This window comes from Sparus aurata, chromosome 11, assembly GCF_900880675.1.
Source record: "Sparus aurata chromosome 11, fSpaAur1.1, whole genome shotgun sequence".
Taxonomy (NCBI): Eukaryota; Metazoa; Chordata; class Actinopteri; order Spariformes; family Sparidae; genus Sparus; species Sparus aurata.
In genome coordinates, this window is record NC_044197.1 from 3,637,561 (window position 1) to 3,660,183 (window position 22,623).

Consider the following 22,623-nt stretch of genomic DNA (forward strand, 5'->3'; position numbering starts at 1 on the left):
ACCCCCAAAAGGCTTGTCTGTGCTTATATATGTGCTTTGTGTTCCACAGTGTGACGGGAAGACAAAGAGGCATAAATAGGGGTGTCTTTAAAGAACAATAACTCAACTGGTATGGCATGCTTGTCCGTTGTTTGGGACAAATATTAACCAGAGGGAAGTATTTCAGGTTCTCACAGGTGGGGGTTCTGTGAAGGTCAGATTAAAGCAGTTTACCATAATTTGGCCTGTTAACAATTAATTATCTCTGAGATGGCTGACACACAATAAAAAAATTGTGCTGAAGCTGCCAAAATCAGAAATGTCAATATTCAGCATCTTTACAAATGAATGAATAAGATTAACTTGGTACACTTAGACAACGAGTGGCTTCATAGAGGGCGGGGAAACTACTGTATTGAGTTGTAGGTGAACATACCTAATGGATGATGAGTCCATTAATTCGTAATTATGGACACACATTTGTGACCTTTATATGAAGATAAAAACACAACTCCATTTCCCTGGCAAGGCATGAGAGTTTGACTAATACCTGAAACAATCGTTACAATTCCATGAGGTTCTCACCCAATGGAAATGTGTTTCACTACTCCAGTAAATAAACAAATCTTAAATATGATTTAACATCAGGAGGTAAACAAGTCCTCCAAGGCTCAGCAACTAGATAGAATGCTTATGTTATGCTAGGGTGATTCAATGTCAGTAACACTGTGTAAAATATCAAAATGTCAAATCGATGACAAGATTTTCATGAACAATTGATGATTGATGTGTACAGTTGCCGTTAAGTGAGAGCCAATGAGTTGTAAGATGATAGATTTATTGAGAGGGACAGTGTGCCTTTTGCAACAAAGTGTAGGGTCTGTAAGTAGGATGGCTTGATGTGAGAGTTAACATGGACTTAGCATCAAACTCTGATACAAGTGTGTTAGTATTTGTTTTGTGCAACATGCAGTTGAGACACTTTAATGTGAAAAATCGGCACAAAGTGTTGAGTTCATTGAGAGTATTTCTAGATTGTTGATAGGGGCAATCCAGAGCAGCAGTGCTTTGGCCATATCTACTTAAGGAGATCTTCTCCAGACAAACATTTATAAAAAAAAAGTGCTTTGAACAACAGACACGGTCTGATATCGGTTTTCCACACTGTTCTCCTTCAAAAATACAAACAAATGCTTTCAGTCAGGATAAGTTGCCAAAATTAAAAACTGTCAAACAGTAAATTGAAAATGGGTTTGTTAATTTACTTATACTTTAAAGTTAAGCTGATGTCTTTGTTAAGTCAGTGTTTTTGCGACTTGCCAGCTGTCTTGATGATTGTGTCAAACCACTGACTGCATCAGGTAGTAAACACTGTGTGGACCTACCAGGTCTCTGCACAGTGGTTGAGAGTCACTTTAATATTAAAATTTATTAAACACTGATTAAATATGTAACTGTTGTTTGGACTTGTAGTTAGAAAAGAGATCAAGACAGGGGGATGTTGTGGATATAATTATGAAGACTGTGTGTTCAAGCTCAAATAGCATTTTTTGTTGTACAGTTGATTTGCAATTAAACAATTCAATCTCAGGTCACTTTTCTGCTTGCATAAACTAAGTTGTTCATTGAAGCTCTCCTCTCGCCGTCTCTCTCTCTCTCTCTCAACAGGAACCTGTTATACAGCTTCCCAGGGAAGACTCCTCAGTTCTCCATCCTCAGGTTCTCACAGGAAGCCGCCCTGCATTGCAACGTCACCAGCAGAGTAGTCAAACACAACTCTGCAGAGAAGGAAGTCCTCTGCCACAGCACCAGGAACCAGTCTCTGTCTCTCATCCTCAGGGCCATCCGGTCAGCTGAGCGGCTGGTGTGTTTCGGATTGGACTTGTTTGAAAATTACCAAAGTGATGGAAAATGATCCTGGCTGACACAGAACCGGCAGTGAGCTTGAACGCACACAGGGGGCAAAAACTGCCATCGATCAATTCCATCAAGTTTATATCCATTGCAAATCCTAAAACACAATTGACCCTCTGACCTCATCCAAACCCTCATCTTACTCAACATCCTACAGTCCTGGAAAGGTTGAATATTAACACTACTCAACAGACAAAAGATTGAAGCTCCCACTTTATTGCAGCATGTATCCCCATGATTCCATACTGCAGCAGAAACTAATATTTGACCAGTTTAGACGAAACACAATCCAAAATATTGTGAGAATTTTTTATCATTTGAATGGTTTTCATATCAAGGGATGTACAAACAAATCTGTTTTGCGGATCGATGAATGTATTGAAACTAACTTGTTGCACACTAGCTCTTAAATATGCAAATAATATTGATGCAGCGAGGTCATTTAAATTGCACTATACCCCTTTTCTAGTGAAAGCAGACCAGTAATATAAGGCATAAGCTAATTTTAGATTATTACTTTTGTCTCAGCAGACATTTGCTCTGTTATGTAGAAAACGTTTGTCCATCCTTTTCCAGAAAAAGAGGGTTTTGAGGAAACTTAAGCTCGAATAAAAAAAAAATTGTTACCTGAACGAGAAAATGTAAAAAATCTTTTAATTCTGTCTCTACATGTGAAGCCATGTTAAGAGAAAGAACGTGTTTACATGTTGTTTTTTTTACACTTTAATTGCACACAATGAGCAACAGAGGTACACTCAAAAAAAGATCATGTGTAGGTTCAGAAAATGTCTGTTTGTGGTGCTACATGTTTTCACTGTGCTGTGTGCTCATAAGGGGAAATTGTGGTATTTTAGAACCTGGATCTTTTCCCTGTAACTTCACATTCTTTACTGACACTGTTCAGATACAGGAAATGCAAATGAATCAACCCAAGGTATATCTGGGCAAGCAGCTCCCTAAAACTTTACAAATAAAACTTTCCATGTGGTCCAACACAACTTAATGCGAGCTGGCTAACCAAACAGCTAGCTTAGGTAGCCAGCAAGTCGCCCTGGAAGTAGGTCTTTGATTGCTAGTGCAGGAGGCCAATCACTGCTTGAGCCAATTTTCATTTGGGCTCAGTTTTAAATGATTTATGTACAAATGAACTACAATTGAACTTTGGAAAGTTTTGGGGACCTAACACAACTCGCCATGATATTCTTACTTGTTTTATCTGAGTTGTTTTAATCAGTATCTGGGAAGTACAAAGTTTGTCAGCATGTTCTCACTCCCAACTCATTGGTACAGCAGCTTTGGCACCCCTCTAGCATCGGTTTTGCATGTGCAGGGTTTTCCAAATGAAGCTCGCTGACAAACATTTCACAAATGATATGTTTGGAACCATTGAACGTTGTGAAACAGACACTGATTGCTTAGGTTTAGAACCCAAACGTACTTGGTTAGGTTTAGGCACCAAACCTTCTTTGTAAGGTTTAGGCATCAAAACCATTTGGTTCGTTTTAGGCACCAAAGCTTCTTTGTTAGGTTTAGGTACCGAAACTACTTGGTCATGTTCAGGAAAAGAGCATGGTCTGTCTTCATGTAGCCTAATGTAAGTTCATGTATGTAACTTTTGTAACTTTGCGTTAGTTAAAATCAACTTTGAACATTGAGAACACAGTACTTGAACTTGGGTCTCCTAGGTAGAAGTCCTATGCTTTATTTTGAGCCCTGACACAACAATGCCATTGTTGTCAGTGAGTATCTATGGCCATAGTCTTGCCAGTGTTTCCTGCACCATCAGTAATTGTCTGCTGAGGCTAACGTGCTGAATCAATCAGTGATACAGTGACGTGAGACGACTCAACAGTCGCCCCTCGTCACTATTACTTCCTTGATGTCGGTTTGTTATGTCTGGGCACTTTCCCATCATTTACACTACTACACTAGAGGTGCGCCTCTAGAAATGACAATAGATGGGTACCGACAGCTGCTGTATTTTGCATGCTGAGATTTAAAACTGGCTGAAATATGCATGAAAAGGGCCAAAGATATGAGAATATGGTTTTAAAAAATATCGGAATTTGCTATTAATTTTATAATTGCCTCACCTGAGAACTGCAAACTTCTGATTCCCAGTGATTCATACGGGCCTTGTTAAGCAATAAGTCTATTTTAAGCTGACCCAACGACACCCTTTAGCTGTTCTATAATGGCTGTAAGCCATGGCATTTTATGGCTTGTCGCTTTTGTTAAAGAGCAATAACTCACATTATAAGCAACAGCATACAGCTAGACGAGAAATCTAACAATTTAAGCAATAAAAAGGTAGCTTTACCTTTTCATTCAGCAGTGTAGTCAATGAATAGCATCAGCAAACTAAAACAGTTCAGCTGTTTGAGGTGTGTGTTAATAGATGACTGTAATGAGGGTGTCCTTGTGGCACAGACATGAAACACTCACTCATCACTGCAGAGACCTGGGTTCAATGCCTCTGGCTTGGCCTGGAGCCCCAAACCACAGCCACAGTCACTGGCAGTGTTAGCAGGTGGGATGCTGGTGGGGGGGCTGTCCTTGTTGTTCACACTGGCTTTTCCTGCTGGTAAAACTGGTCCAACACAACATAGAGGCAGTTTATGAGGCATCCTTTGTCAGACGCTTGGTAGGTAGTCCTTACATGATACAGGCCAACAAGGGGGGGTGGCAATGACAGAGATCAACAACTAAATATGGGAGATAATGGGGGAGGGGGAAGCTGAGGTGAAAGAGGGACATTTTTATATTCAAAAATGATAATTATTACAGTTATAAAAGACAAAACTTTGTTTAAAAAATCTCATCTTATCTATATCAGCCAATTCTTGACAAATGATGCCAAACTTGGCTGCCCAGAAAACTCAGTCCTGCGTTGCATTCACAACAATCCTACAGAGCAGATCCAGCAAAAACACTCCACATTTTTTAGCATTTACAAGTTAAATTAAACAGAGGAATGAGCATCACAACATAGTAATTCCAACTGGGTGCATTTACAGCCATTATGTGTTGTTTGACAATTGCACTCTATCCCTACATGTCACTTTCTCCTATTCTCTCACTTGACTGTGCTACATCCAGGAGACTCTTAATATTGTAAGTGGCAAGAGCCAGCGTTATCTCTCTGCCTCCTCTTTCTCTTTATTCTTCTCACATTCTCTCCCTAATTAATGCCACCATCCAGATCTCTCTCATTGCGCAGCAGTTTGCTCTGACTCATGACAAGAGATTTAGGAGTCTGAGGCTGATGTGCCGGCTTTAATAGCCTACACAAGCTAGAAACCTGAGCAATATATCTTTTTTGTTACTGCTTAATAAGTAATTGTTAGTATGAAATGATATTCAAAACACATTATTATTGTGAGGAAGAGCAATAGTGTATGTCGGTTTATGGTTCTCAAGCTGTAACCAAATCGCTCAAATCAGCAAATCAGCAGCTCGAGCAGTCCTTTCTAATTACAGGGAGTCGTGTGATTCAACATTTGTATGAGAACTACTGGTAAATGGGGCTTCAGGGTATTTTGTAGTTAGGCATGATGTGTACTAGAATAGTGTATGTGTGTAAAGAAATGAGTAGAGCACTATTTTATAAAATGGAAATACGATTTCATACCTTACTTCTTTGTAATAGTTTGAATGTGTCAGACTTTTTTTAGCATGATCGAAGGGTGGGAGGGCTCGGACTTGGCAGCTGTTAGCTAGTTTCTTATTAAGTCTGACTTTTGTAGTTTACACACTTTTAAAACACTTCTCTCAAGAGTATTTAAGCATCTGGAAAGACAATTGTTTCTTTACTCGCCCGGATAACCTGTTTGTTCTAGTATTTAGTGTTTCCATGCAGTCTTTAGTCTTAAAATATGGTGTGGTGTTATTTTTTAATTAAATACATTTCGATTTGCAGGAAAGATTTGATATGCAGCATTTTATAGTTCAAATAATAATTTGTGATTGTGTCAGTTTGCAATACTGATTTTAGAAGAAAAAAAAAGACTTCAGGGAACAAAAAATATAAATGTTCATCGCTTTAAATCATGTGCCTTTTATCAGAAAAAAAATGCTTTAATTCACAAGTTTTAATGTCAAATGAAAAACCAAAAAGCTGATTAAGCTCCAAATTTTTGTTGTTGTAGTGCACTATTGGAGGTTCTAACCTCTGAGCTGATGGTCAGCTGTAGAACCGGATCAGTTACCTTCCACTGTGTTGTAATTCTATTGTATATGTGCTTCTCCCTAAAACTGTTTAACATGCATGTGGACAGCACCCAAAGTGAATTGTAATGGTGGCGCAATTGCATCCAAAAACTTACCAAAAGAAAAATAACATAACATGTGTGTTGTTAGCTAGCTACAGCTAACCGAGCTACGGTGTGTGCCCCAGTTAGCAGGTTAACAATGAATGACACAATGCTCGGCAAAAAAAATAAGTCAGTAAGTTAGTTAGTAAGTCAACAGTGTAAAGACAAAATAACTATGACTGTTCCAATTGTTATTTAAGAAATTCAATCAGTCTAAAAAGCTCAACCCACTTGCAATAAATAAATGTTGGCCATACATTTCTACAAATCACAGATATGACTAACAACTTGGTTTAGGAAAATAGATTGCATACGTAAATAATAATGAATAAATATAATACAGTTTTATAGACAAATGTAAAACAACATAAAATGATTAACTTATATTTCAATATCCGAAAGGTCAGAGGTTAAATGCTCCAGGGTTATCAATTTGGTAGATAGCCTATGACACACACAAATGTAGATGAATCTGTGGTTTGCTGAAATGTAAACTGACAACTAAATTGTTGAGAAAAAGAAAGAAAAACCTGCTTAAATGTATGAAAAAGGCAAAAGTACAAGACTTTTATAGAAACCGAGCACATGAGCAAGTTAGAGAAAAGTTGCGTTGTTGATTGGCCTCTGTACATTTTATGAAACCAATGTATATTGCGTATCGTCAGATTGTGAGACATACTGTAAATGAATGCTGTTACTGTGGTTCAAACCTAACACACTGTAAGCAGCAGCCCAGACAGGTGCTGCTGCAGGTGTCGTGGACATTATTCAACCATGGAAGACTTTGCTGCCCATTATGTAGCACTGACACAAATATAAATGTACGAGATAGCACAGTTTATTCAGTTATATCATCGTAAAATCTTTTTCAGATTCCTAATATGTTGATTCCAGTTGGCCGGATATGTTGCCGTGTAAAAAGTCAGCCTCACAGCATGAATCTCTTGCATCAGTTCTTGCTATTTTTTTATTTCCTACTTGCATGTTAATACACCCACGCAGAATGTCATGACTCCCTCATTACTGTGCTATGACTTCATGCTTACACTAGTGTACATAAAGATAGAGTGGCTCTCAACCTTTTTTTGCTCTAAATTTTCCTTCCTATCTCTTTTGGATTAATTAACAACAAGGGGTAAATTAGAGGGTTCAGGCATTCACTACTTTACCGTCAGTAAAACATTACATTACATAAATGTGATGATTTGCAGTACAAAAGGCATCGTTGCACAAGCAGAGCCTATAGCCTACCTCTTAAGAGGTCTCAAGTCACATGTTGAAAAATACTTGACTTGGTTGAACCACGAGCTGCTGACTGTGTACAGTATTTATTTAAAAAATGTGGACGGTTGAAGTAGGTTGACCTAATATGCAATGTTCAATATTTTTTAATAGAAGCAGACATTACTGGAAACTGCTGTATTGTGGAATTTGCACAAAATTGTGAATGTTCTCTGTGATGTTAGTGTTTTAAACCCGGGCAATAGTTTTTTCTGAATTTTACCTTTAAAAAAAGAAAAAAAAACTTTAAAAAATGTCTTATTTGTAATTGTTTTAAAATGTAACTTTTAAATAAGATGAATCGTGTTCAGTTTGGCCTGGTTTCTATATGCATGATATTCTAACTTTAGTAGCTTATGCAGGGATTTTTCTGGCATGTGTTTTGTCTGTTGAACCATTCAAGTCTTGTTGAATTTTTATTGCAATAAAGAACATTTAAAGCATCTGCCTGTGTTCATGCTGGTGTCACAGACAACTGGGAGGCAGTACAGAGGAACATACATTTAATCAGCACAACAAATAATCTGCATTTCCAGCAAAACGTCCAGTGGTTCACCTCCTCACTTTCCTGATACCCGTCAGAGGTGAAACACACCTCAAGCTTACCGCCGGGAGGGCATCGCAGGAATTAAATTACTGAAATGAAAGATAAACTAGCCTTGGTTTATTTCTCACAGCTGATTTTCCTTCACTATCCCCCCAACTGCTCAACAGTGGCAATAATTGGATAACTGGTATTTATCTCACGTTTTGTTGCAGCTGATTAAGTTGGGGCACATTTCAAATTACTTGATATACTGTTGGGTAGTCTGTGAATTTCCTCCCAGGATCATAAAGGGTTACTGTAATCTTTAATAATGGGGAGACTAGGAATGGTTGTAACAGCACCACTTTCACTGAGGAGAGATCACCTGAGAGTCATTTGATTACTTTTATATATGCCCACTTCCTTCCTGGTCCAAAGTTTCACACCTGTGTAAATAAGTATGCTTATGTTGTGTTTTTTTTTTTTTTTTTTAAACACTTAATTGCTAGACTTATTCTTTTTAACTGGAAGTTGATTAAAGCCCCATCATTTTTGCAGTGGTTGAGGGAGGTGCTGGCCTTTAACTTTGTAAAAGCTCCAATATAAAATATGCAAAACCTGCAAAAACTTTTCTTTAACCTGGAGTCCTTTCATAGACTTTGCTGAGGGTGTTTTCTTTCATATAATGTACTGTTTAGCTTGTTTTTAACAGCATAGTTATCACAGGAATTTCAATTCCAGTCTGCTCTGTCTTTTGCCAAAGAATTCATGTGACACTGACAGATACTGCAAGATTATGACAGCTGCCCTGTGTTGGCAGCAGCCAGACAGTCTCCGATCAGCAGCAGGGGGATGTCTTGACTGGGGCAGCAGACTTGTGTTTTGGACTCACTCCTGAGGTACCAAGTATTTGACAGGCAAGGTTACCAAGTTAGATCTCAGTAAGAATTTTTTATGTGTATGTACTCAGGGACTATGTCTACCTTCTTCTAGGTGGGGAAGTTTTTAAAAGATTATTTTCAGGAAGTTTTTTAGCCTCTGATTGATAGAACAGCTTTAGATAAATTGAAAAGTCAAGAGACAGAGAGATGGGGGTGAGACATCAACAGAGGCCTTCGAGCGAGGTGCCCTCAACTTAGGAGCCACTTTGTTAGCTGTGATTCTTTGAAAGTACTGCGAAGATCGAGACAAGCCTGTCATTGGTTTAAGACACACCTTCAAGCAGGTAGCCCAGTTGTGATGGAAATGCAAAACCGAGTATAGCCAGGCTGTCAGATGTCGTGGGAAAATGTCATACGGGTACCTTGTGTCAAAATTTGAAAAAGTAATATGTGCTGCGACAAAAAATGTTTCAACCATCCCCATTGTCCCTTACATCATACTTTACTTTTTTGAATACACTTTGTATTATGTAAATCTGCAAATTGCCTTGTAGCTAAAATTATTAATAAAATGCAGTAAGGAATGGAGTAAAACACCATATACATATGCAAATGCATTCCTTTTTTTCTCTGGAATGAAATACAAAGGCATAGAAAAATAGATTTATATCTTGAATTTCATTCTCTATTATTATTGAAGTTCTGTGTTTCATATGACTGAGGCTACAATTAAAAATATTTATTCCTATCTCATAATATATGTCATCCTTTTGTCTGTCTGCTCATCACTGTGTCCAAGGCCATTCCTTTATTTAAAAAGATCTCGGCTATTTTATTATGCTATATAGGTTATTTGGGCATTTTGTTGAAAGTAACTTAAAAGAAGTGACAGTGATATTGTAACGTAATATATTGCTTTACAGGGGCGGCTGTGGCTCAGGGGTAGAGCCAGCGCCTTGTTACCGGAAGGTAGGTGGTTCGATTACCCTGGTCTTCATGTTGAAGTGTCCTTGGGCAAGGAAACCCAAAATGCTCCTTGCATGGCAGCCACCGCCTTCACTGTATGAATGCATGTATGAATTACTGTAAATGTATGATAAAAAGCCCTAAATGTACTTTAAGATAAAGGTAATATGTAAAACATTGCATTTTGCACTAGCTCTACCTCTGTTTGTGAGCGATCAGCCTTAAAGCTGTACATCCTGGTTGAGTGAACTGAAGTCTTTGCATAGAGGAGTCGCCTGGATAATTTAGCTCGCAGTGCAGCATGTGACCAGGAGTCTATATGCTTAATTGTTTTTGTGCTAGTTTTCCATTCACAGTGCTGATGCTTCAGAGAGCATCATCGGGTACGCGCAGCATCCGGAGGACCGACCGTGCGCGTCCACGAGAGAGAGAGGAGAGTGAAAGGAGGAGGAGGAGGGGGGAGAGAGACAGGGTGCTGAAAATGATGGCGACCGATGCAGAGGAGATAAGAACCCAAACAAGCCCCTGCCCCATCCCCGACAACAGTCTCAGCACCCTGTCCATCAAAATCACGCGGAAAAATCAGGACAGACACTGGAAGTTGCGGTTTATTTACCTGCAGTGCTGTGAGTACCGACAACACAACACGACGTTTGCAGGCAAACACCGGTACACACAAGCCCGGTCTGGAGAATACAGAGGCATTAGCGAGGCACACTGTGTTGACCGACATTTGGTTTGTCACAACAGAAAACATTTCGGAGAAGAAGCAGAAGAAGAAGCAAACCTCCATTTTAGCTAACGTGTTATGACGGAGGAGGGGGGGTTAACGTTACAACGCTCGCGAGGACAAACGCGGACAAACAGCGGGAAATAAATAAATAAATAAATAAATGTCGCTGATATGGCATTAAATACACCCTGGGCTAACTAGCAAAACATCCTCACTGAGTCATTTGGTTTTGTCATTTCATTCGGCATGAACGTGTTCCAGTGGAGCTCACTTACCTGATATTTAAGCTTGTTAAACGTCAACGCCATGATTCAGATTCAGATTTCAACTGACTGAACAGTTTGTAAAAGTTTGGATTTATCGAAGTGTCGCTTGTATTTAGCCTTGTCACTGATTTGCTGCTCTGCAAAATAACGTTACTTGGCAGAAGAGAACATTTGGATGTTCTATTGGCAGGTGTTAGCTTAATATTTAACTGTAAAGTTTATGTTGTGACTTGCTAGCTAGATAGCGGAAGCCACGCCCTTTCCGGTGGACCCGGTACTGTATTTCCGGTCAACTTTGCGTTGATTTGAATGTAAAGACACAAATAAAAAATTTTAATCCGTTTTAGGTGTGCTGTGAATTACACGTAATGTTGTTTGTCAATTAAAAACTTAATTTACCGAGTCATTAATAAAATTATATCATGTAGTTTGTATTAAACCGCTCAGTGAACGATGTCACCTCATGGTCGCCGACTCTCAGAACAAGTATTGACAAATTGGTGAAAAACACAATGACTCTGTCTATATTGACAGAACTGCAGTGATGGGAAATTGTAGTTTGTTAGGTCTGTGAGATGCTTAAATACAGGATCAGCTCTACAGTGTTCAAGTTACGGGTTTTGGTAAGTTATCAATGCGACTGTTGGCTGTGTAGTTTTTACAATTACATGTTTTCACTTTCTTATATTTCATTAGTTTTATGACCAACTGCAAATTTTCTCAGGTTAAAAAGATATCTTTTACATGACAAATATCTGTGTGATTCATGGCACTATTCAAACGGGATCAATTCTCCATGAGGGAAACAGAAAGGACTTCAGCTCTGTATTGCTGTTTTTTACCCAGCCTGGCAGATATTATCATTGGCATATTCAATAGGGAGGATTTTGATACAAAAGCTTGCAAAAGGGAATCTGAGATTCAAGGACTGTGTTTCACTGATGAACTGGTGACTCATCCAGTGTGAGGTGACAGACTGTTGGGGAATGAGGTGAAAGTAATCATCAAGTCAGTGATTGAAGCTCCTTCCTACAGTAGTTCAACAGCTGCTGAGCCGCTGTTCTTGTTCCCTCAAGCAAAGAACTCAGACTCAATTTACTGTAGTAATGCTGTTCAGTGACCATCAGTAGACAACAGGCGAAACCTTTTTCCCAGAGGGCATTAACTAGCTCACAACTAGCTCAACTATCTTACTATGTGTTGCAGTGGTAGCTTGTTGATTTTCTGCACAATGATGCATAATGATGCATGTTATACGACTTTTCACCGAAGGCATTTCGACATGTCACAGCAAGGGCGAAATCCTCACTCATACGATGTGGGCCTGAGTGGTGAGTGAGGTAGTTTGTGTGTGTGGAGGGCTGAGGCTGATGATGATGCATCTGGCTGTGTATGGATGGGGGCTAGCCATCTAAGCTAGCTGCTGTTACAGCTCAGCCAAGAAGGAAGCCATTTGGGAGGGCGGCATATGTCAGGTTCCTGGATGGAAAGCAGGTCAGGTGATTTAGCAAGTTGCTTAACTTGAGAAAACAAGCTGTTGAAATGTGTCAGGGCTCATTTTTGTCTTTTTTTTTAAACATGCTCAACAGCTCACAGCATGTCAAATGTTGTGCACTGTTCATACTGAAGTGAGTAGCTGAAACCTAAGAAGTTGGTTTCCTTTTTCGGAAACTCTTGTGCTGTCTTTGGTTTCGAACTGCACACAGCCGTGTTCTATAATGAAGTCAGAATTGAGAATTTCATCATATGCAAGCACTGATATGACAAAAAGTGTGTTTTTTTTTACTTGCCAGACTGTTAAAAGAAAACTCTCAAATCATGAACCAAGTTCAGTGTGTCCATGAAAAATAGAGACCCTGCCACACTGTGCGCCCAGATTATCCTCCGTTTAACTAGCAATATAGACTTCTTCTCGCTCTTAAAGCATTAGCACTAAAGTCTAAATACGGCCCTATGAGTTGACTTGAATACAACCTAGACAAATGAGGGGATGAGGTGCAGGTGGAGAGAAGCGGAGAAACACAGGGGAGGGAAATCGGTACAGGAAACAAGAGAACAGGGAAGGAACTGAGGCGCAGGGAAATACATCGGGAAAGGGGGAGGGCTAACAAAGCTGATGGGAGACAGGGGAGGAACACAGGTGAACAGGAAACAGGGCGGGAAAACAGAAGAAGACAAGAAAGTAACACATGACACAAGGTTATAATATAATGGAAGATCTAATTTACAAAATAAAACATAAAATAACTGAACCAAAATCCCAAACTATGTACAATACATAGTACAATAACTGTAACGTTAATCTTGTTGTTTTCCAGACAAGTGACATTCCACTTCAATTATATCACTAATATTTTCCTTTAATTTCATTCAATACAATTATTGAAAACATCAAACTGCAACTGAAATAGTAATGATGATTATTGAAAACTTTAATTAAAACTGCAAAAAACTGACAGAAGAGATTTTCAGGTTAATCAAGTTATTGTTTTTCATGTCTTTAAGGTTAAAGACATATTTTACTCACCTCTGTGTTTCACTGTTTTACATCTTTTTCCTCCTTGCCGTGTCCTGTGGCTACAAACTGATTCTGCTTAGTGAATTACAGCAGCAGGTGTATAATAGTACGATAAAGAAAGCTGACATTCACAGACAATTCTCTTCAACCATGGACAGAGAAATGTGTGCGCATTGGATATGGATATGTGACTCGCATGATAAAAATGCGCACACTTATCTTTACCACAGTTCTGTTTCATGTTGAGAGTTTTTTTTCATCTGCTTTCACTCAATTATGCATCTTGTGGTTGCTCAATAAATTGCAGATACGCACACATGTTATAAAGGACGATTCATCTCCTCCACCATCTGTTTCAGTCATTAGGATGAGTAGGTCAAATACAGAGACTCAAAAGAGTCAGTGCAAATTATTCACTTGCATGTAGCACATGAAACGAAGAAATGCCTTCAGTAGCCCATAACTGCAAATACATTCCTTCTCTCTTTGCCGGTGTTATGTGATCATGAACTCATCCTAAACAAAGCTGACGGTTTGAGGAACTCACTTGTCTTTTAGGCAGCTTAGTAAGGAATTGCTTTTCATCTGGCCCCTTCCTTTTCCCCAGCTGGTGAGTTGTTCTGACTGCGAGGCAAGCGGTGCCAGATCTCAAATCAAATCATTTATGTACTGAGACAAACAAGAACCGTAAACATCAAACATTACCATGCCTACCTGTTAGGGATATAAATGTTTTGGCCCTTTCATTTACTAACTATTTCATACCCGGCAGCATTCATATACACGAACACTGCAGCACTGATAGGAAATGCTGTGGTCTTTCTATCACAAAACAGACTCACATTTAATTCATGTAAATCACCATGGTAACTGATTCTGCCAAGCCTGCTCTAGAGTAGGTTAACTTCACCCAATAAAGAAGTGTCACGTTTGGCAGAAGAGGATCCAGATGCAGAACTCTGAGAAAGACGGGTTAAAAAACTAAAAGCAAGCTTTAATAAAAGCTGAAGTCCAAAATCCACGAACCCAAAACAGAAGGCAGGCAACAAAACAGTCTGTAATACACAAGAAAAAACTAAACTAAGTACAAACCAGAATAACATGAGGACACAGGCAGTAGATGCAGGTAAAACAATTATTCCAAACCTGTATTTGTTTCTTCTACTAAACTCTGTTCTCTGTGGCACAGCAGCAGTCAACCTTTATCTCCTTTATCAACATGACTGACAAGAGATTCACTTACATTTGATAAAAACTTAATAGGTGCGAACTTTGCTTCCTGTCACTACAGACTCAGTGGGTCGTCGCCCTCACACCTTCTCTGTGAAGCTGCTCACTGACAGCTGACAGCAGATGAAAATAACAACTGCTGGTCACTTTTTGCGAAAAAAGGAAGTTGATGGCATGTCAGTAGTTTTGTTTGCCAGAGATTGTACTGCTGGCAACCATGGCAGCAAGTTTGGAGGTGAGCCCTTGATAAATTGTGATATCACATGAACTGAGAGAAGTATAGTTACTTTTCGACACTATGTTCTTTAATGCTGTTGTTTTGTCAGATGTTTGATTGTGACAAAGGAGTGTCAGACGAGAATGCCTAAGGGCACGGGACAAATGGTTGTGCCCTCAAACATCAAAATGCCATTAAATGTCTATTAAGGTCACTTTGTCCATGTTCCTGTCTCTCTCTTAGAATCCTGTCTGTCTGTGGCACAAGTTATTGAGTCATTACATTACATGCCTCGGCAGCTGTGTGAACACAGACAATCTGAAAAAGATTATGATGACATGTCTAATTACTGATGCCATATGTCCCTCAGCCATCTTTGGAGAGGCGGTGGGAGAGCACAGAGAAGAATTGATAAGAGAATCATGAAAAATGATCGGGCTGATTTGAAATGACTGATGATTACTTCTGGTGATGATGGGAAGGTCCGTGGAGTGCAAGTGATGGATTTGAATGCAACAGAAAAGTGACCCGCCTCGTCAATACTAACCATCAACCTGCGGCGACAGAAGGGCTCGTTGATGGTGTTTATTGTCCTCATAATGAAGGGTCTCATAGCTGCGTTACAGAAAAGACATTCTGGAAATATGTTGTGTGAACATGAAAGCTTTTGCATCAAAGTAACCTGTTGAAGAAACCTTTGTTGAGTGCTGTTTTTTTAGACTCCACTTCTCCGTGGCGTTAATGTACTATTGACGGAGTAAAAGCCAAGTAAACCTTGTGTATTCTTTAGTCTCTCTCAATACTTTCCAAGGTTTACCACAGGAAACTGTCTCGCACCGATGCAGACACATTTATAACCATAAACTCTGACATTCAAAACTGTTTTGATTCTGCAGCCTTTACAGTGTTTCCTATACACAGGCTCTACTTGGGTGGTTCATAATCAATTGAATTAAGACCTGCCCAAAAATAGAATCCAAATACCACTGTTCCACTATTATATCAGACACTGATATATCTGCCAATATCGGCTGATAATTTCAGCCAACCAATGTATATACACGTCATCCAAGGGGTCGAATTGTTGGCACTCAAACCATCCTGTGAATCAATAGAAAACATGAAAACCACTCACAGATGTTATACAGTTGAAACTGACCCAGAAGCCAACATTATATGATGTTAACAACTGTACAAAATTACAGACTGCAGCACGGAGAACAGTATGCAGTTTGCATAACATTCACAGCAGTTGAGTAAGTGGTAATGATGGGGTACTGAGGCGGGCTGTGTCTCTTTGTGTTTTGATGTCTTTAGCCAGAGGAGAGAAGTTTTGATGTAGGAAATGTAGTGAGGGTTCTCGAGGTCATTTGCTATAATGTTGGCATTGAATCTCAGAACCATGGCAGTAAGGTAGGACAGGTTGGTTGAGTGAGAATGAATGATCTCAGAGACGATGTGTTCAGTTTTGAAAAATCTATTTCACTCTACAACTGTGAGTAAATTGAAAAAGCAGATGGAGCGGTGGAGGGGGACCGGTTACATTGAAAGCTCAGCTGAGATATCATGGCTGCTTCTAAAGTTATTTGAGTTTGTGCTGCATGTAGACTTTCCATTGATATCTGGTTTATATTCTGTGGTTCTGAACTGTCCCTGACCTGGTAATTCAGTATCTGTGGTAATTATGATTGTTGATTGTTGAGACTGGGTCAGAGAGGCGTGAAGGGATTACTTGTAGGGATGTCAAGATTTAGATAGTAAATAAAACATTTTGATCATTGAATTGAGGCCGCATCTGTGATACCCCAGTAAAGAGGAAACTTCAAAAACACTTTATTGAGTAGTTTGGGAAGAGTGTTTACTCACGACAGATTTTAGAAACAGAACTTTTTTCTATCTTTTTGTTTTTTTAGTCGACTCCCTGAAGGAAGGTAATTTTGTTGAAGTCTATATTTTTGGTGAATTTTATCTGACCTTGCCAAACCTCTTTCCTGCAGAAAGGATAGGATAAATTCAAGATGCTTTTGTTAAATACCACTGTCTTGAAGGAAGAATTTGACATTGTAAAAGACATAAAACCAATGATCTGTTGATCTTTGACAAATCCAGATGTGTGTATAGCAATGTCAAAGCTGGGAAAAAAATACATGCTGAAATCAATGAAAGATGTGCAAATTAAATCTTCATTTTTAAAACATATATACTCTTAATCTCAGCAGCCAAACTCTTTGCACAGGAGGGAAAGGTGCAGGTGGCAGTGCAAAACAATACACCCACAATGACTTGAAACACAATGTTAAAGACTAGAACTTGGACTTGGGACTTGTTGGTTTTGACTTGAGACTCTCCTGTCTGGATTTGGGACTTGAACTGTTATTTGAAGTAAAGCCTTGAGACGAACTCGGGAGCCTTTGTCAGTCCATAGTAGAAATACATTGGTCACTACCAACTTTCATACTGCCACGATTACAGTCATATTATGTAGGAGCCCTAAATTTCTTAGTTTCTTAAAGGAGTCATCACCCGGAAATCGCAATTTCTCTCGTTAAATCATGCATATTGGTGTTGGACCTCTGTTGAAACTTGCCTGAAAAGCTGGAGTTTGAAAGTGGCTTATTTTTTTCGCTTTGGCTCTTTTTCTGAACAGGAATAGCGCACAGTAGTGCGCGTTCCTAAAGCACGAGATTTTGACTCTGCTCCTGTGGTGACGTTACCACAGGAGGCTACTTGCATATTAAGCATCGGCTCACAGCCGTCCTCAGCCAGAGTGAGCACGCCGAATCTGCTTATTTCTCTGTCATTTTCACGCCATACATCGTGACCGCCAGCATTAAAACTCAGGTCTTACATGTAAAACACGAGTGTGAAAAGTAAGACGGAAAAAAAAGAATTTACCATTCAGAGACATCCTGCTGTAAACGTGTCTCTTCCACCGTCTCTGCCTCTTCACTCTCCCGTTCGGGTTCCGACTCCGGCTCGTACATAAATGCCTGAATTCCGTAAGGTTCGTCATTTAGTGTGTGCGCCATGACAGCGGGCTGTTTATGTTTTGGAGTCTGTGTGCATGCAGGCTCGCCCCCCATTCCGGCACTGTCCTTCCTGCGGCCAATCAACGCGCGCCTCATTACATATTAATACAATGCACATCCGGACTGGTCAAAACCTCGCGCATAATCTCGCGGTATGAAAAAGTGTTAGAACAAGCTCTATGTTTGATTTTTTTTTAATTTTTTTTTTCTAATAAGTTTTGAGAATTGATCCAAAGCGATCCAAGAGGGACTGGATATGTAAAACACCAGGTGATGACTCCTTTAATCTAACCAAGATATGTTTGTCTTTCTAGATTTCTTGACAATTGCAACAATACTGGGAACTGGAATCTTAGGTAAGTACCTGTTTTTTATACCTTACGATGCAGAACTCACAAAATGGACATCAAAGTCACACTTATTAAAACTATGATGGACTTAACACCAGTTTTAGAGAAGACACACTTTATAGGCAACAGGTATATCTGAGGATTATACATTTGGTAATTAGTTTGTTTCAGATTTGTGGATCACACAGAAGGGGTTTGGTAAGGACAGAACTGACAATTAGGACTTAACTGTAAAATAAATGTTGGTAAAAGTGTTATGTTTTGTAGCTGATGGACCCAGAAGCAGAGACACGAAGATTGGAGTTGAGTTAAAAGGTTCACTCTAACAAAAAGGGGTTTTGATGAGGATGAAGACAGGCAGGTGAAGTCAGAATGGCGTGATTGCACTTGATTGAGTTGATTGCTGAGCAGAGCCAAGCAGAAACACTGTGTTGGAAAAACAAGGAAAAATCCACTAGACATGAGATGAGATACAAAAAAAGCATGAAAGCATGAATGATCTGGAGAGTCACTGGATGAGGGGGAACAATCTGGCTCCCGAAGAGAGTTAAAGACGAGGGTTACGTAGAGGCAGATGATGAGTTGATGAAGGACAGGTGTGTCTCTCTGCTGGAACAATGACACCAAACACACAAACACTAGGAAGGATCAGGTGATGGAAAGATTAGTGGGGAAACTAAGTAGAGAAACACACAACAGGGAAAGAAAAAACAAAACAAAACTGTCCCAGTCTGTAGGCAAGGTGAAGGGATGCAAAAGAAGTGCTGCTGGTGGACTACCCGCAAAAATGGTAACACTACTAGAGAGGTCTATTAATTGATCTCTTGAGACAGTGAGGAGAAAATAGATTCTGAAAAATCTCGTGTGTGAAGCTGACAGCTGAAGAGTGCTCTTCTACTGGGACAAAGCTCCATTCCACAGCAGCAATGGCTGTGATCCAGGAATGCATGTTTGAATTTGTCCAACAACTGCTCCGTTCACCTGATTTGGCACGCTTAGACTATTTCCATTTTCCCCAAGATAGAGAAGGTCAGTGGTCACCATTTTGACAGTGATGATGATGTATTTGCTTCCGATGACCACTTTCTGGAAGTGCAAGATGCTGACCTCTACAAAAGAAGGCATCTGTATGCTCCGAACCCACTGGGCAAAGTGTGAACATGTAGGAGGGAAATATGTAAAAAAAAATACATCGGCGAGGTTTTCTGAAATTGACTCCTTTTTACCTTAGGCCATAAACATATCAGTCATCCATAAGTCAGATTTGTGGAACACAACACTCTGTCTGTTCACGCCTGTTGAGATTGGATTCAGACCTAACCCAAACCCATTAACACAAATCTAGAGATTCACTTTTCATAAATGGATTTCTGGATAGGACAAAATAACAAGAACACTTTAATACATAATTCACTCAGGAACACCACACACTGCATCCTGAACATTAACAGTGGAGTTAACGTCTTTCACACAGTCTCAACCCAACATGGAGCTTCATAATGGTTTTTAAATTATTGAGATTATAGGTTTGTGTATAGGCATGTTTCACTCAACTAATATGATGGTAAAAACTTTGATGATCTATATTTATACTTTCCTCTGCACTTCCTTTTCTTATAATATTAGTTGATTTGGAATATAATTAAGGCTTTGTCCATCTCTTGGCTTTCATTGGCAGAGCAAATTTAACTGTGGTTTATGAAGTGTAGTTAACACGAGAGAGATTTTTGTAGAGGTGGAAATTACATGGGACATTACATTTAACTGCTTTGTTTTGAGCGGGGTCTTCGTGTAGTTCCACAAAGGTGGGGCCCCTTCCAAGTTAATACTTGTTCAATCACTTAAATCTCATATTGAAATCAGCACTATCCATAAAGCTTTATGGTAAGTTTGAGCCAGAGTGGAAAGGAGTGTCTGTTAGAGAAGAAAGACAAGCCGAGACAGTGATAGACAGGCAGGAAGATGCGCTGAAGAAAAAGTGCTACGTTGTCCAGCACGTCTTAAAATCTTCTTCGCTGGGAATCAAATTCAGAAACCTCTCTGCATTATTTCAATCTCTAGGTCTTCCAGTGACAATAGCCCACGCTGGACTGGTGCCTTTCCTTGTCTCGTTTCTTGTTGGCTTCTTTGTTCAGGTGAGTAACACATGGCCTTAATAGACTGACATTGTGTGTGGAAATTCGAGATGCTGTGAAATGATCACAAATGAATCATAACAGTCTCCAAAATGAGATCTATTCACTAATAAAGACTACGTTGAGAAAGCAGCATTCCCTTGACAGCAGCTACTCTGGAGGAGGCTTAGTTGGCTTACGTTGTCAAGATACAGGCCTGACCTTTAATAAAAAAAAGTATATTAGAGGAGATAAGGTTGTTCCAGTACCAGTATCGGAAAAAACCTCCAATACAAATGCCGTGATCGATATAAGCGACTACACAAGTCTCAGCTCTTATCCAATACCATGTACTTTATTTATAATAAATATGACCCTCCTACTTACTGATATACACCTGTATGCAACTTAACAGCTTAGTAGCCAATATCTTGGCATTAGGAAGAAATGTTATCAGACCAACTGTAAAAGAGAAGTTCATTTCCCAAACCGAGGAATGGCATCGAGGAATAAGATAACATTGATTGGATTGTTTAAGTGCAATAGATTGGTCCTGTAACATTTTTTTTTACTTTATTTAACCAATATAAATACATGCAAAACAATGTACTTTGTCCTGTATAGACTGCACAGACTGCTGTAGACTATCCCTCATGATCGCAGCTTTCCATCCTTTGTCATGCAGGCCTTGCTTATCTACCTGTTTGTCGAACTTCTTCAGAAATGTCAGGTGGTGCAGCTGGAATCTCTGAAGGTAAGCAGCTGAACAAACCCTGTAACTGCATTTTACTTTTCAGCCAACAAAGCAGACTTTGAGATCCGAATTCACTGACATAATTGGAAAGTATTGGAACACATTCAGGAGCGCTGAAGGAGATGTGAGACTCGGATTTAACTTTTATGTAATTCTCAATTTGTTTTGAGTAAACCAAATGCCAGTCTGTGTGAAGTCTGTCCTTGTTTAACTCGGTCTTGACGATAAAAGAGCTTTTTCAGCGCAGATGTTTGACCTTGTTATAAGAGGAAGTTGAGCATAGTTTAAGCAAACAAGCCACTGAGAGCTGGAATTACTCTTTGGATTTTGTTTAGTTTTGGTCGTTAAACTGGTGGTAAAACTCATGGATATTAGTAGAAAATATAATAAATAAAAACACACCGACATCTGTGGTACAGTGGCCTTTCACTGTGACCAGCCCACGGCACACCTGTGTGCTAATAATGCTGTTTAATCAGCCTCTTGATATGTCACACCTGTTATGTGGATGTATTATTTTGGCAGGGAGAGGCGCTCACTACCAGGGATTTAATCTAATTTGTGAACAAATACTGAGAGAAATACGGTTTTTTGTGCTTAGAAAACTTCAGCTCGTGAAAATTGGAGCAAGAACAGTGTTTGTTTTATATTTTTACTTGAGTCTAAGGCCCAATCTCAGTGTCCCACTTAAGGCCTTGAGCCCTGAGTCCTTAAAGACTTAGTTAATGTTACCTGATAACTAATAGTGAGGGAGGCTGCAAGGGCCAGAACTGGCTGTTTGAGACATAGACACAATTTAAAAGTCACAGCAATGCCTTCAAACAAAGTCTGCTTATGGAAAGTGGCCAACAAGGGTTCAAAATGTGACGTGCACTGGAAGTTGTGAAAGTGGGACAGCACTAAACCTTTGTGGCATTACCTCGACGCACCTCAACATCTGTGAGAGTGGACATTAGGATTTTGCTCATCTAAAATAAAACTTTCTTTTCTGATTATAGACAGGTGTTGCAGAGTGTATTGTCATGGATCAGGTGGGTGTGGAGGCTCCATCACCCACAGAGGAAGAGGACGAGGATGATTCGAGTGAAAATGCAGAAGCAGGTAAGAAACTTGTTTTGTTAAAGTCCAGTGTAGGATTTAGGGGGATCTTTTGGCAGAAATGACTTATATTCATAATTATGTTTTCATTTGATTTGTAATCACATTAAACTAAAAAACGTTGTGTTTGTTACCTTAGAATGAGCCTTTATATCTACGGAGGGAGTGCAACCTTTCTACTCATCAGGGCTTCAATTACTGATCCAAATAGCCAAGATTATGAAGGATCATACCGCCGCACTCACATGCAAACAACTGAGATTCTAAATTATTGATAACATTGTTCTCTGAGTTGATGAAGAGATGTTTAGAATTACTTCATTCAAGCAGTTTCAAAACTATAAGTGAAGTTAGCGCGCAAATGTCTCACTGCTGCAAAACACTATTGAATTGCATCATATTGCACCGTAACCTGCTGCATCAGTACAGGGCTGATTTAAATTGCATCGATCAG

At 39.5% G+C, this 22,623-nt stretch overlaps 2 protein-coding genes and 1 long non-coding RNA gene across 14 annotated transcripts in view; 2 read left to right on the plus strand and 1 right to left on the minus strand.

Moving 5' to 3' along the window:
- Nucleotides 1–7,930, plus strand: part of naaladl2 (N-acetylated alpha-linked acidic dipeptidase like 2) — a 422,647-nt gene extending 414,717 nt beyond the window's left edge. For all 9 annotated transcript variants that reach the window (XM_030432206.1, XM_030432202.1, XM_030432201.1 and 6 more), the window contains one exon: nt 1,648–7,930. In XM_030432206.1, the coding sequence (XP_030288066.1) occupies nt 1,648–1,894 (247 nt within the window). In that variant the 3' untranslated portion in view covers nt 1,895–7,930. The remainder of the gene's footprint in view (nt 1–1,647) is intronic.
- LOC115590793 (uncharacterized) overlaps nt 1–11,076 on the minus strand; it is a 99,709-nt gene extending 88,633 nt beyond the window's left edge. For 2 of the 3 annotated variants that reach the window (XR_003985834.1, XR_003985835.1), the window contains exons 1-2: nt 10,869–11,076; nt 4,339–4,483 (exon numbers count right to left, since the gene is read on the minus strand). This is a non-coding gene — a long non-coding RNA (uncharacterized LOC115590793). Of the gene's footprint in view, nt 1–1,761; nt 1,901–4,338; nt 4,484–10,868 lie in introns of those variants that run through there. The other variant, XR_003985833.1, reaches the window with a different exon arrangement.
- The window catches only part of LOC115590789 (uncharacterized), a 77,580-nt gene continuing 65,215 nt past the window's right edge, over nt 10,259–22,623 (plus strand). For both annotated transcript variants that reach the window (XM_030432211.1, XM_030432212.1), the window contains exons 1-5: nt 10,259–10,486; nt 18,168–18,209; nt 20,265–20,338; nt 21,003–21,071; nt 22,070–22,172. In XM_030432211.1, coding sequence (XP_030288071.1) covers nt 10,342–10,486; nt 18,168–18,209; nt 20,265–20,338; nt 21,003–21,071; nt 22,070–22,172 — 433 coding nt within the window. In that variant the 5' untranslated portion in view covers nt 10,259–10,341. The remainder of the gene's footprint in view (nt 10,487–18,167; nt 18,210–20,264; nt 20,339–21,002; nt 21,072–22,069; nt 22,173–22,623) is intronic.